Below are 13625 nucleotides of genomic sequence, written 5' to 3' on the forward strand. Positions count from 1 at the left end.
AAAGAACAAATTAAAACTATGAGGAAATAACAAGGCTGACCCTGGTCTTTTTTAAATGAGTCAATGTCATGGGGGAAAGTGTACAAAAAAGAGAATACTCTAAATTTTAAAACATGATCAACCAAATGCAAAGTACGATCTTTGACTGGACTCTGTTTTAAAAAAAAAGGCTGGAAAAAAAATTTTTTCCACCAATTTTTGGGACAATTGGAGAATTTGAATATAATCTGGTGATTAGATGATATTTAGAGACTGTTAATTTGGTTGGGTGAGGTAACGGTTTTAGTTTATAAGGGCAGTACCCACATTTTTTGGAGAGGTGGGCTGAAGTATCCACAGAAGAAGTAACAAAATGTTTGATTTAATTTAGACTAATTTAGCAAAAAATAGAAATGAAATACGGGGGTAGATACATGAGTGTTCATTGCACTATGACCCTTCACAAAGTTTCATAATTAAAGAGTTTTAAAAATAAATAAAAAGCATTGGACACTTAATGTACAAAATTATTTCCATTATGCAGTCTGACAATCATGAAAATATTTTAGGATATACTACTTGGGTAGGTGTTGTCAGCTCATTAGCTTTGAGAATCTTACTGATTTTACCTTTCATTCTTGAAAAGACTAAGGCACTAAAAGGAAAAAATTTCTCCCACTCTTCCCTTAAATTCTTTGTTTCAATCAAGATTTTATGCTAGTTGAAGCTGAAATTATCTTGAGCTCAGTCAAATATATTCTGACAGCTGACTTGTCACTGTGGGAGTACCCAATCCTGCGTCCGATAACACTTCTGCTGAGTTAAGAGAAATCAATATGCTTGCAGTGGGTGATGTGGAGATTCCACAGATATTCTGTAATGCCAGTGCTTCCTGTTTCCTTTTCCAGGAAAAGACTTCAGGGCCAGAGAATTCCATGACATACAAGAAGAGAATATCTTAAATAGTATTTCTTAGGTTTGTTCTTAAGACTCAAACGGCTTTCTCATTTCATTTGCGGGTGTCTAAAGCTTGTCATAATTCAGCTTTAAGGAAACATGCAGATATACAAAAAGGATCCAAAAATATTGTCAGATACAAAAATTCTGCACTTAGCTCTCAATGAAATATTTGTTCCTGTTTATATACGTATATACAAATTTACTCTAGATTCCTGTCCAAAATATTTATGCCACTGTAGTTCCTATCATTTACTTAATGTAAACTTGCATCATTAAAAGGCAGTAGAAACTGAAAAAAGGAGTCCAATTTTCAACAATGATTTGTTTTACAGTATTGAGCAGTCCTCCTCTTGAAACATGTCCTTCTTCAGTTCAGCCTGGGGCTGAGTGTGCTTGAAATCTGTGTCTTCTGCCCTTGCTGGCACTCTGTCCAATCATTAGGACTCCTAGCTCTCAGCTCAAGGTAAGGTAAGAAAGGAGGACCTTTTCTCTGCTTTCTAAATCTGGAAGACTGGAGACTAGAATCTGCCCAATGCTCTGCTGCCCAGCCACCACTTTCTGGATTCGATTCTTGGCACCAGGAGTACCTGTTAGCTTCCCCTGTCTTCCAACCCACTGACTTGTCAGCACTATAGGGTCACAAACCTTAGCTTTTAATTTTTAATCTGGTTTAAACTATTTTTAGGGTGTGTATGTGAAATAAACATTGACAGGTTTTCTGGGGTAGTGGGGGGGAGGGAGAAACACATCCCCCTTTAGAAAGTTGCCACAGTACAGAGATTAGGCAATATAAATATATAATTGAGATCTACTTTTCTAGTTTAATAATTAAAAAAATGTGATACTAGAAAGGCAAAATTGTATTTATGAATCACAATAAAAATGACAAAACAAACATACCAATATTCTTTCAATCAGCATATCATAATACTGTTCAGCAAGCTGAGGTCGACAAAGAACAAATCGACCTAATAACTCTACTGCTGCTTCTCGAACACTAGTGGAGTTATCCATTAATCGTCCATGAACTCCTCGTTGCATATCAAGCTGAAGGAAAAATGAAGAAAATAAGTAGAGCTAATATTTTAACTTGAACATAGTACTCAAATAAGAAAAATCATTTGTGCTGTTCTTTACCCTTGCTAGAATACTGGGGTCTACAGCAACAACCTCAGATAAACACTTCATTGCTTTTGTTCGAACGGCAATTGCGTTTTCACCAAGAACTCGAAGGATCTGCCAAGCAAACATTGATATTTTCAAAATTTTAGAACATGTAACATTTAACAAAAAATAGCATGAAAACATGCAAAAGAAATGAAAATAAATATTGTATTTACATCCCTTTAGCTTTTATATGAGTAAAAGATGTTATCTTAGTGATCCAAAGTTTTAACTTGAAGGTCAGTACAGTAAGTGAGATATTCTATACCTTAGGGCCTTTCCTTTATCCTGGCATTCTCAATTAAACTTGTTTTTTATTGCTATGTTTCATTTGCAAGGACACGTAGCCCTATTAAAACCTTGTTATGAGTAACTAATTCAGGATATTTAGTATCATTTAAGTAATAATTTGGTAACTGAATAATTTATTTTTATAACATCATTCCACCTATACCATATATGTATATTCATACAGATATATACCCATTTATCTGTAAAACAACAATCAATATGTAAAAGGCATACAAAAAAAAAGACCTTTAACAAATATGAAACACAGAAATAAATGCTACTTTCATAATCTTTTAAAACATCTGTTCTCAACAGTAAAGAGACATGCTACCCCACAAATATCCATAATCAGAAAAATCAATATCATTGCATAAGGAATTCTGGTCCAGTTTACCTGTGTCAAATAAATATCAAAGCTCTGGGCAAACGGCCTCATAGAGGCCAAGTAGCGAACAATCAAACAAGCATCATCATAGTCCACAGTATCAGAGTTCATCCTACAACAAAAAGTCATTAAATTTTATTTAATTTTTTTGCAAAGCAGATAAATAGGTATCAGAGACATAACTGAAAATGTAAGATGCTTTCTCTCTGGATCTTACTTTAATGTGCTGAACTGAGAAGGTGTGGTTTTGATAATGCTTCTAAGAAACTTTTTCCGGTTTTCAGCTCGATGCATGATTTGACCAGTTGTCTCAACTTCCTTCGCATGATGTGTTCCTTCAGATGACTCTTCATCTTTTTGTGATTTCATTGCTTTTTCTGTTTCCAGAGTTGTGTCACGGAACCACTGGGCTATATAGAATTTGCGAGAAAACTGAAAAGAAAATAGATTAAGACTTGAGCTTGACGAAATTAACAAAATTTCAAAATGAAATTAGTAACAACATTTCCAAACCATCGATAAAGTGCTCACTATAAGGAATAAATATTAAGGTGTACTTTAAAGCAACTTCCAGCAGATAAAGACAGATTTTAAGAAAGCTGGAAGGTTTGACTGCTGAATGATAGAAAACTTATTATTTTACTTTGTCTTAACACTTGTATTAATGATGTCAAAAGATAATTTGATAAACACAGTTGTATTAAATCTAGAATACTACTATCAATTGCTTAACAAAGGACAGTATCACACATAGGTCAGTAAAATTAGATAGATGATAGGTAAACTGGGGAGGTTTAGAACAATAGGATACAGGGCTAAAGGTAAAAACTCTAGTTACTTTCAAGATATCACCTTACTTCTTTAAGAAATACACAGCCAGTTATTATTGAAATATTTTAACACTGAGGCACACCTATAATCTGTTCCTTTCAATGCAGACTGAAAACCAGCTGTAGTTGGCTGAAAAGCTTAGTTATCTCTTTAGACTGTATATCCCATCAGCAAAAAAAATTTTAAAAGTACCTAATAAATGCAGTTTCCTAATACAGTTTATAAATTGTATATATGAACCTATTATACCGATAATTAGGATATATAAGATACATAAAAATATAACTAAGGATTATATTTAAAAATATATACACATAGAATTCTAATACTTTCTTTTCATATGCTACTAGATCACATCAAGCACAACCTGGGCCATGTCCACTGTGAGAAGCAATGATCTAGCTCGGTCTCAAAGATAACTATGAAAAGATGTCTATTTCTCATGTCACACCATTTTAGTGTAATATAGCATCTGTACCAGAATTCCATATAAGACAAATGAATCTATAATCATTCTTTTTTGTTTAGATCATCAAGTATCCTTTTGTTTCAAAAATCAGTATTCCAAATAACTTTCCTTTTCAGGCCACTTCCAAATTTTCTTTCAGACCCAATTTGAATTTGATGTGTTACTTCCAAAAAAGGGAGAAAAGAGTCCTACCACTAGTGAAGGATCGGTCTCAGTGTTTTCATCCAAGTAATCAAGCAATGCTTTCTGCAGTTGTTGTATTTCATCTTCTCCTCCTGAAACCTACAAAATAAACCAAGTAAGAACAAAAAGGATATTACTAGTGTACTTTAATAATTTATCTAGTTGTAGACACAAATCTGAGGGAAAAAAACTGATAAATGATAAAAAATGAAAATATAAGTATACCAACTGAAAGGAAAAAAATGCTACTTTTGAAAAACATATTATTAATTGATAATATGGGACTGGCCTTTATTTTTATGAACTATATGTCATCTTTTTCTGAAGGTGGTGCATAGGTAGTGGACACAAAAATTATCAGAATAATGTGTTAAGTATTCAGAAATGTGAAGGTCCTACCACTGCTTTTCTATATGGGAAAAAAGAGGCAATTCCAAACTTTTAATCTAAAAATGGAAACTGTTATTATCTATTTTACTATGTGTTATAGGTGTCTTTGGGATATTTAAAAACATCTGGAAGAGAAATACTTTTATTTATAATACAAAACAGTACTTTATTTCATATAGGATATTAAATATACAGCAGGTGGGCTGTTCACTTGATCTAGGAGCAGAAAGATACTAAATCTTTAGGTCCTGAACAATACATAGCAAGAAACTGTGAGCTGACATTCATGCCTACAGCTTATACTCTAGCTTTACCACACAAATGCCAATATGGTTTAGAATATCTCTAAGTAGAAAACAAAGATTAGAATAACCCATGTTCTAAGAATGTGGCGAAACTGATACACGGAGAAATTCATCATAGCACTGTAAACTAGGACACTGTAAACATCCAAAAGCAAGGTGGAAATATGTCAAGAACCATAAGAATATTTACAAATGACCCCTCCCCCTCAAGTTTTATAATGTACAATCTACATGATCAAATGTAACAAAGAAGTCCTACATCCACTCTAAGAAATACTGAAAGGAACCTGGCACCTAGATCTTGGTTTCTCAATTACCATTCTCCAATTAAAAAAACCAGTAGTATTTGGAGAAATGGCAGATTCTAGGGCTGAGACAAGGAAAGTAAAAGAGGATCGAGGATCCTGAAACATCCTGTTGTGCCACAAAGTTCTCAAAGAAAGATGGGAATCTATCAAAAAGATATAAAAGCCAGCTAAAAGGGGCTCTCACTGGTTCTATCTAGGACAATATGAGCATTAAAATAATGATAGCAACAAATTATAACCTATGAAACAGAATAAGAATGGCTGCATTATATGAGATCAGAGTATCGTATTAATGGTAATTTCTTGCTTTTGAGAAGTGTACTGGGATATTTAATCAAGAGTTCTTGTTTATAGAAAATATACACTAAGCAGTGGTTCTCAAACTTCAGTATTTATTAGAATCACCTGGAGGATCTATCAAAAAACAATGCTAAGCCCCACCCACAGGAATTTCCGATTCAGTAGGAGAGTCCTGAGAATTTGCATTTCCAGCAAGTCCCTAGGTGATGTTAATATTTGTGCTTCTTGTGCAGAGAATCATATTTTGAAATTCAAGGGTAACTGGGGCATTAAGTTTGTTAAAATAGTTCAGAAAAAAAAATGAACACACAGATATGCATGCATATATATTTTGCATGCATGTAGATACTGCACAAGGATAAAGCAGATGTTATAAATTATCAACAATTAAGGAATTTGGGTGAAAGGCTTGTGGGAACTCTTTGTATTATTCCTCTTTTTTGTAAGTTTTATATAGAAATTATTATATTATGAATATAAATTATTTCAAAATACAAAGTATACTAAAAAAATGTAAGAGACATTTCTAATGGCCAGCACGAATATGGCTATGAATGTTAAAAATAGAAAGAAAATGAAAACAGTTGTATATGGTAGGATTAGAGATCATTTACCTACCAATTTTCTTAAGTAACTTTTAGCATTACCACCACCTGACCCACACTTAAAAAAAAATAAGTGAAGCAATAAAATATTTTTTCTGCCAGACATGAAATATCTATCTAACAAAATGAAAGGAAGTCCTCCTTACCTTTCCCCAATATATCAAAATTCAAAGGTATAAAATGACTTGATTAGGAATGCTAAATGATCATCTTAGTAAACTAAAGATTTAAATAAAACTTAAACCAAACAGAAAACAGCATAATACATTCATAAACGCAGTTCGCAGAGAGTAAACTAAGGATTTATATAATCACTTAAATAGTTCCTATTAGACACTATAATTCACCCTAAGGTATTAACTTCCTCTATGGGGCTTTTGAATAGCCCACTTATAGAAATGTAAGATCTTACTTTGAATCAATAAAATGAATTGCAATACTAATATAAGAATACCTGAAGAAAGTACTTAACTAATATTTATCTGCATAATTTTAATCCTTTATCTCAATACCTGTTTTAAAATTCGTTCTATAGACCCTTGATCCATTTTGCTTGTAACAGCATCTTTCCTTAATCGTGCAGCAACAGTTCCAAGGTAATCAAGAGACGCCACTCTTAAAGCCATCTCTGTTGACTTGTTACTGAATTGGTGAACCTAAACATAAAAATAATTTTAATTTAATTTAATCAATTTATAAAATTTTAATAGCAATTTACCATATAAATTCTGAATCTATGTTGTATTATCTGAAATTTAAACATTTTTTTTTGCTTGTGATACTGTTCCATAAGAAACTGCCTTTGACAGTTTCTGGAATCTGAACATTTTCATTTAAAAAAAGTATAGATTAAACCTCCCTAAGAACACAGTTGTTTTCTTTAAATGTAGGCCCAACTGCTTACTTGTGAAAAATGGGATATTACCGACTAAGAATTTCTTATGCTGGAATTCTAATGCCTATGAAACATCTTGGTTTCAGAATAGTATTGATACATTTTCTGGTTCACAAAATGTAAGGTCCCAAAAGCTTTGTAACAATCTGCGTTGCACAAGTTTAAATATACTTTAAAAATAAAAAGAGAAATCATAACATTTCTTTGCATTTTCCTATTGTATTACATGAGAACTAGAAAGTGTCATGTTTTTAAAATACTCTTAATGATGACAAAGTGTTCATGTTAATCAGTTTCATGCTTTGAAAATAACTGCAGTAACTTATGACTGTTGAGATGCTTTTAACTAACAATATAGCATTTCCAAACCAAAGAAGAAAGTTTTTAAAGCACTGCTATCTTATGTAATGAAATGAAAGCACCAAAATCACAAGATTTCAAAGTTTTCTACAAAGTACTGACAATACTGTGTACAGTTATGCACATGCAAAAGTAAAGATGCAATGGTCATATTTCCTTACACATTTTTAAAGAATTCATCATCTGTGAATCAGAGTACATCCTCATTATGTTGTCTTCTAGTAATCTAATAATCTTTAAATGCTATACTCTTACCAACAGTCTCCCTAACAAACTAAGGAGTAGTTCAGCAGCTGGCCATTCAGGCTTATTGACTGTTGAAAGAAGGTCTTGAACAAAATTTTCAAATAGTGGTCTGTAATCTTCTTCACCTTGCTTACTACCACATCTGTTCGAAGATAAATAGTGAAAAGGCTGTGAATTTTAGGTGACATGTCCACCAACATGATTGAAATTTTGTTAACTAAGTTTTCTCTTCCCCATATCTAATGTATCTAATTAATACATTAAATATAACATGGCATAAAATGAATCTATTTCTCAAATTTCATTCTTCCCCCTGCTAGGGAATTCATTTATTGCCTAGTACAAACACTACTTTCCAGCAAGTACACCATATTTTTAAAAATGACCACTCCTTCTCTGAGATTACCACAAATTCTTATGAAGGTTGACTAAACCTCTCTCTACAAACTTTCCTATTCAATTAGAATTCCCAAAATTCACTGAAGAAAAATTACAGAATTTCAATCTAGTATTTCAACTTGTAGAGTCAAACATATAAGTAAGTTCCCAAGATTTTAATATTTCAAATGCCTCATTTTAAAGATTAGGGAGACCAAGGACCAAGGTGACATAGTCAAGATTCAGGTTATGGAGGAAATTAGATTAACGATTTACCTAAAATAAGTGAACTATTTTCTATACTGCAGAAATAAAAATCAGAGTATGATGTTAGTTTTGCTCACTTTTTAAGGAAGATGGAAAGGAAGTTTTGGGCTGTTCTCATGGCTGTTTCATAAGAGTTGGTAATGACAACATCTTGGTCAACCTAGATTGAGAAAAATGAATTTACATAGATATAAGAAATAATAAAAAAAATAAGTTCGTTCAGTTGCTACTGTCATGTTATTACTGAAAAGGGGTGACACATTTAAACAATAAAAGTTAATGGGGCACCTGGGTGGCTCAGACAGTAAAGCACAGACTCTTGATTTCAACTCAGGTCATGATCTCAGGGTCATGAGATCAAGCCCTGCTATGGGCATGGAGTCTGCTTAAGCTTCTCTCTCTCCCTCCCTCTGCCTCTCCCGCTCTTACCTCTCTAAAAAAAGAAGCTTAAACTATTCTTTTTATATATAAAGACAGAAGCTACAATTAGTAAACACATCTCAATACTTTGTAAAAACTAAATGAAAATATTGAGTTCATTTTAGTTTATTAAAATACGAAAGAGTAACATGTGGTTAGCAAATGCAGTATCAATAATTTCTTATGATCTAGGTCAGAAGAAGAAGAAATTGATTGAAAATACAAAAAGAATTTAGAAAAAGCCATTTCAAGTTCAAAGTTTAGGAAATGCTGCAATACAATACAAAAGAAAATTTAATTTCCTGAGAAATTTCAAGATTAAGCTATAAACAGTCAATTCAAAGTTTTGGAAACCCAAAGGTGAATAAATATATGAAAAAGCTCACTAGTTACCAGGAAAATGCAAAATAGAACATGGTATCATTTCAGACTGACTAGACTAGGCAAAATCTAAAAGAAAGAAAGTAAGCTAGAATACTACTTTTTTGAGCAAACTGACAAGTTCTAGTAAAGTTAAAAATACACGTACACAAAAAAATACATGTACACTATGATTTTAATATTCTACTTCTAAGCGTACCTAGAGAAACTCTTAAGTCGTGATATAGTTATATGCCAGAGAATCTGGTATTAGTTATTATGTACTAAAAACAATGTTGACTGAAAAGAATAGCTATAAATATGTCACTATATCATTTACGTAAGTTTAAAAAATTCTACGTCAAATGTATGCAGATAAATAAATAAATAAATAAATAAATGGAGGGAGATAAACATTCTCGTGATACCTGTCACCAAAGACAAGGAAGGAAAGATTGGAGAGAAAAAAATCAGATTGGGACAATGACCTCAAATTTTTGATAGGCATTTTTCAGTTATTTACTTACTTAATTATATACTACTATATACATACACAAAATTATGAAAATAACACAAGAGAGAAACAAAATCATTCCTGTTTCTTTTTAACCTTTAATAATACTATAAGAACCTGGAAAAATTGTAAGCTTTGATGGGTAAAAGCTACAAAACCAAAAGCAAATCTTACAGTTACTCAACAGTTAGGCATAAACTCATCTTCTGCATGAGAATTACATTAATGATATTACAATTATGTTACGCAGTAGTACAGATATCACATATTATAATATTCACTTGCACATTCACTATCTGTCTTCAGACTTAGTGGTTGGTATGAAAGGCTAATTGTTAGCTATTATCATTCTCATTTTATAGCTGAAGAAACAAACTCGGATTAAAATGATCCGTATGTCTCATGACAAAATTGTCAGTACCAGAACTCACGTTTCCTAAAAATTACTCTAGTGCTCTACAAGGATCCTAAAGACCAGCCATAAAGCCCTAATTAAGAACTTCAGTTTTATAAGAATGGAAGAGAATTTAGGAGCTTCTTCCTATAAAAGTACAAAGTTATAAAAGATTCCTTACTTTTTTATTTGAGTCCTCTTCTGAATTGGAGTCCTTCTCTGATGATGGTAAGTGTACAACACACTGAATTAGTTGCAAAACCAGTGCTGTAACCATCTGAATATACATGGGCTCTCCATCCATATCACTACTATTTAACCTTTAATGGAGAAGAAAATATTTAAATCATACAAAGAATGAAGAGAATTTCACTCTACATGTTATCGATCATCTGAAAATTTCAGGATGCTTTACTAACATTTCTAGGCATTATCTTTAGTGCTTGTAATAGTGTCCTTAAGTCTAATTATTTTTAATAAATTAGAAAAAGTACCAATTTGATGTCTATACATACTTACAAAATTAAAATAGTCAAATAGTCAAAGGAAAATGCAATATTTAATACAAATTTCTAACTCTATATGCACTGCAGACAAAGATTTATACATGAAAAATATCAAATGATTTTTAAAATGAGGCAACTGTCTTCTAGATTTCCAAATGCCCATAAATTCTGGTACTCATTTTCTTATTAAAATCTGCTACACAGTCAGCTCTTGATCATCTGTGCTAGGCTATGAGGGCAGTGGCATAGAATATAAAAAACCAAATTTAAATCTTTAATTCTAAAGATACTGTAAAGGTGTAAGAATTTTCTTATATTCTGATAGCTTTTCTTCAGGTTTAATAGACTATACACAATTAGTCTAAAAAATTAAGGTAAAAATAATTATTTTACATAAGACAGCCTTCAAAGCAATCTCAATATAACCTATATGCCAGGTCAACACACTTAATCACTTAGGATATTATAATAGTTATGATAATGATGATGATTCCCTATGACAACGAAGACAATAATGCTAACTACAGCAGTGGATAACACTTCTTTGTTACCCTGTGCTTAGTGATTTAAGAGCATTTAATCTCCATGTCTATTCTCCATACTGCTGCCAGAGTAATCTTCTAGCTTTTAAAAATACTATTTAATGACTTCCTACTGTATAAAGGATTAAATCCAAGTTCCTTAGTATGGCTTATAAAACACTTGAATTGTCTTTGACTTTTTCAAGCCATATTTCCTATCAGGGCTTAATCAGGGATGATTGTGCCCCTCAGAGGACATCTGCCAGTGTCTGGAGAAAATTTTGGTTGTCACAATTGGAAGGAGGTGGGTAGGTGGTTCTCTTGTCATCTAGGAGTTATAGGTCAGGGATGCTGCTAAGCATCTTACCATGTACAGAACAGTCTTCCACAACAACGTATTAACTGCCCAAAATGTCAACAGCAGCATGACTGAAAAACCCCAGATCTTTACAACTGAGAATCAATGAACTTCAAGTCCCTCAAATGCACACTGCTTTTTCACATATCTAAGCTATTCTTCATGCTGCTCTGACCGAATTGCCTCTCTTTTATTTGATCACTAAAATAAAAATCACAGATGATAAGGAATAAATTTATAAGGACTACAATATAATGTAATTCTTCACTGTACTTAGCCTTTGCTATAATTAGTTACCTGAAGTTCCTCAAACTCCTCTTGCTGGTTGGTAATCTTGCAAGTGAAGTAAAAATTTCTTCCAAAATTAACTGCCTATGTTTTTCATATCTTGAGAATACCTATTTAGTAATTATAAAATTTCAAATTTAGTTTATTATAACTATCTGAACACAAAAATGATATTATATCACATGATAAAAAATATCACCTGCCATTTACAATGAAAATATTTTCAACATCCTCAGTGACAATGACTTAATTTGCACAACTTTTTCACCATTAATTATAACATTCTTGTAGAAGCTAGAGTATACTAGTTTCATTTAGAGGAGTATACTATTGTGGAGATGGAAAGACAAAAGTTAAATGATTTTAAACAATTCTGGTTTAATTGTAGATATTAAGGAATTATTAACTGAAATATATTTTTTTAATTTAGAGGGGAAAAATAAAACAAAACAAAATAAGAGAGGAAGACAAACCATCACAGGAAACAAACAGGTTGCTGGAGGGGAGAAGGGTGGAGGGATGGGGTAACTGGGTGATGGACATTAAGGAGGCACATGATGTAATGTGCACTGGGTATTAGGTAAGACTGATGAATCACTGAACTCTACCTCTGAAACTAATTAATACACTCTATGTTAATTGAATTTAAATAAAATAAAAATTTAGAAGAGTTTAAAATATAAGGCACACAAAAATAGTCCTTATGCTGAAATAAATCTATGGAAAACTTCAATCTGCATTAATTTTTGCAAATTTAGATTACATGATATATTTTTCAGGGGGATAACTAAAAGTATGAATTTATACTTACTGCAGTGACTAACTTAATGGCACATAACTGTAGTTCACTGACATTTTCCACAAAAAATGGTGTTATTCCCATTGATGATACCTGTACACGCAAGAAGTAATCAGTATACATCTCTAGTTGATTTTGGTAACATTTTACCTTAACCAAATTCCAAAACATTCATAAACTTACTGGAAAAAACTGAGAGGGCATTTCGTCTCCCCTCATTAATCATTAGTATCGATCTAATTCTTTCTCTGCTCCTTTCACCCTCAAGCACATTAGTACATATTTTCTTTTCATAGCCACCATTCCTCTGATCTCCACATTTTGGGTTGATAAATGTTACAGTATAAAGAAATAATACATTTTGCTACTCTGGATGAAAATATTACATATTTCAAAGGAAGTAATTATTTACCATTCAAAGAATTTAGAGTTTAGAGTTTATACTACATTCACCTATCTTTTGCCCTAAATGTTTTTTTTTTTAAAACTTCTCTGGACTTGTATTTCTCATTTTATATACATTCTGAATGGAAAAATTAACACAGTGCTGGCATTACTACTGAGTGAGCAAGGTTATACTGAACTCAGACCCTCTATTCTTATATCATTTGGTCTAGAAATGTAACAAAATGCCTATAAAAAAAAAAACAACTTACCTGAAGAATTGTTGTGTCTGTAAGAAGCTGTATTTCTAGCAATTCTGATAAGCTGCTAACAATGTCACAAACTTTATTATAAAGCATTACTATTACTCTCTGCTTATGGGTAGAACATTTAGCCCGTTTTGCCTTTGAACTTAACAAGCCTCCTAAAATGAAAGAAAAATTTCAAAAAAGTAATTTATCAACTTTTAATAATTTTTAATAAACAGTAATAAAACTGTTTTCTGAATTAAGGGAACACTTTTTCTGGGGGGGTGCTATATAAAAGTATAAGCTGGCAAATAAAGCTGGTTATTTATTAAAACAGAAAATTATTCTCTAGGGATATTCAGATAGCAAGTAATCATTCTTGTAACATACACTCTATGGCACATTCCAGTGGATACTAAATTCTTGTAAAACATGTATCTTTATTTCTCTTTTTTCTCATTGGTGCAGGGCAGTAAGATCTCATTTCCCTTTAAATTAACTTGCGATTAAACAATAA

At 32.1% G+C, this 13625-nt stretch overlaps 1 protein-coding gene across 2 annotated transcripts in view; it reads right to left on the reverse strand.

Moving 5' to 3' along the window:
• NIPBL (NIPBL cohesin loading factor) overlaps positions 1-13625 on the reverse strand; it is a 188411-nt gene that overhangs the window by 40040 nt on the left and 134746 nt on the right. For both annotated transcript variants that reach the window (XM_040630495.1, XM_040630496.1), the window contains 12 exons: positions 13133-13284; positions 12489-12569; positions 11687-11787; positions 10186-10324; positions 8394-8476; positions 7681-7813; positions 6683-6826; positions 4272-4361; positions 2997-3211; positions 2789-2891; positions 2077-2175; positions 1840-1986 (listed from right to left, as the gene is read on the reverse strand). In XM_040630495.1, coding sequence (XP_040486429.1) covers positions 1840-1986; positions 2077-2175; positions 2789-2891; positions 2997-3211; positions 4272-4361; positions 6683-6826; positions 7681-7813; positions 8394-8476; positions 10186-10324; positions 11687-11787; positions 12489-12569; positions 13133-13284 — 1487 coding nt within the window. The remainder of the gene's footprint in view (positions 1-1839; positions 1987-2076; positions 2176-2788; positions 2892-2996; positions 3212-4271; positions 4362-6682; positions 6827-7680; positions 7814-8393; positions 8477-10185; positions 10325-11686; positions 11788-12488; positions 12570-13132; positions 13285-13625) is intronic.

This window comes from Ursus maritimus, unplaced genomic scaffold (genome assembly GCF_017311325.1).
Source record: "Ursus maritimus isolate PB19 unplaced genomic scaffold, ASM1731132v1 scaffold_15, whole genome shotgun sequence".
In the NCBI taxonomy this organism is placed as follows: domain Eukaryota; kingdom Metazoa; phylum Chordata; class Mammalia; order Carnivora; family Ursidae; genus Ursus; species Ursus maritimus.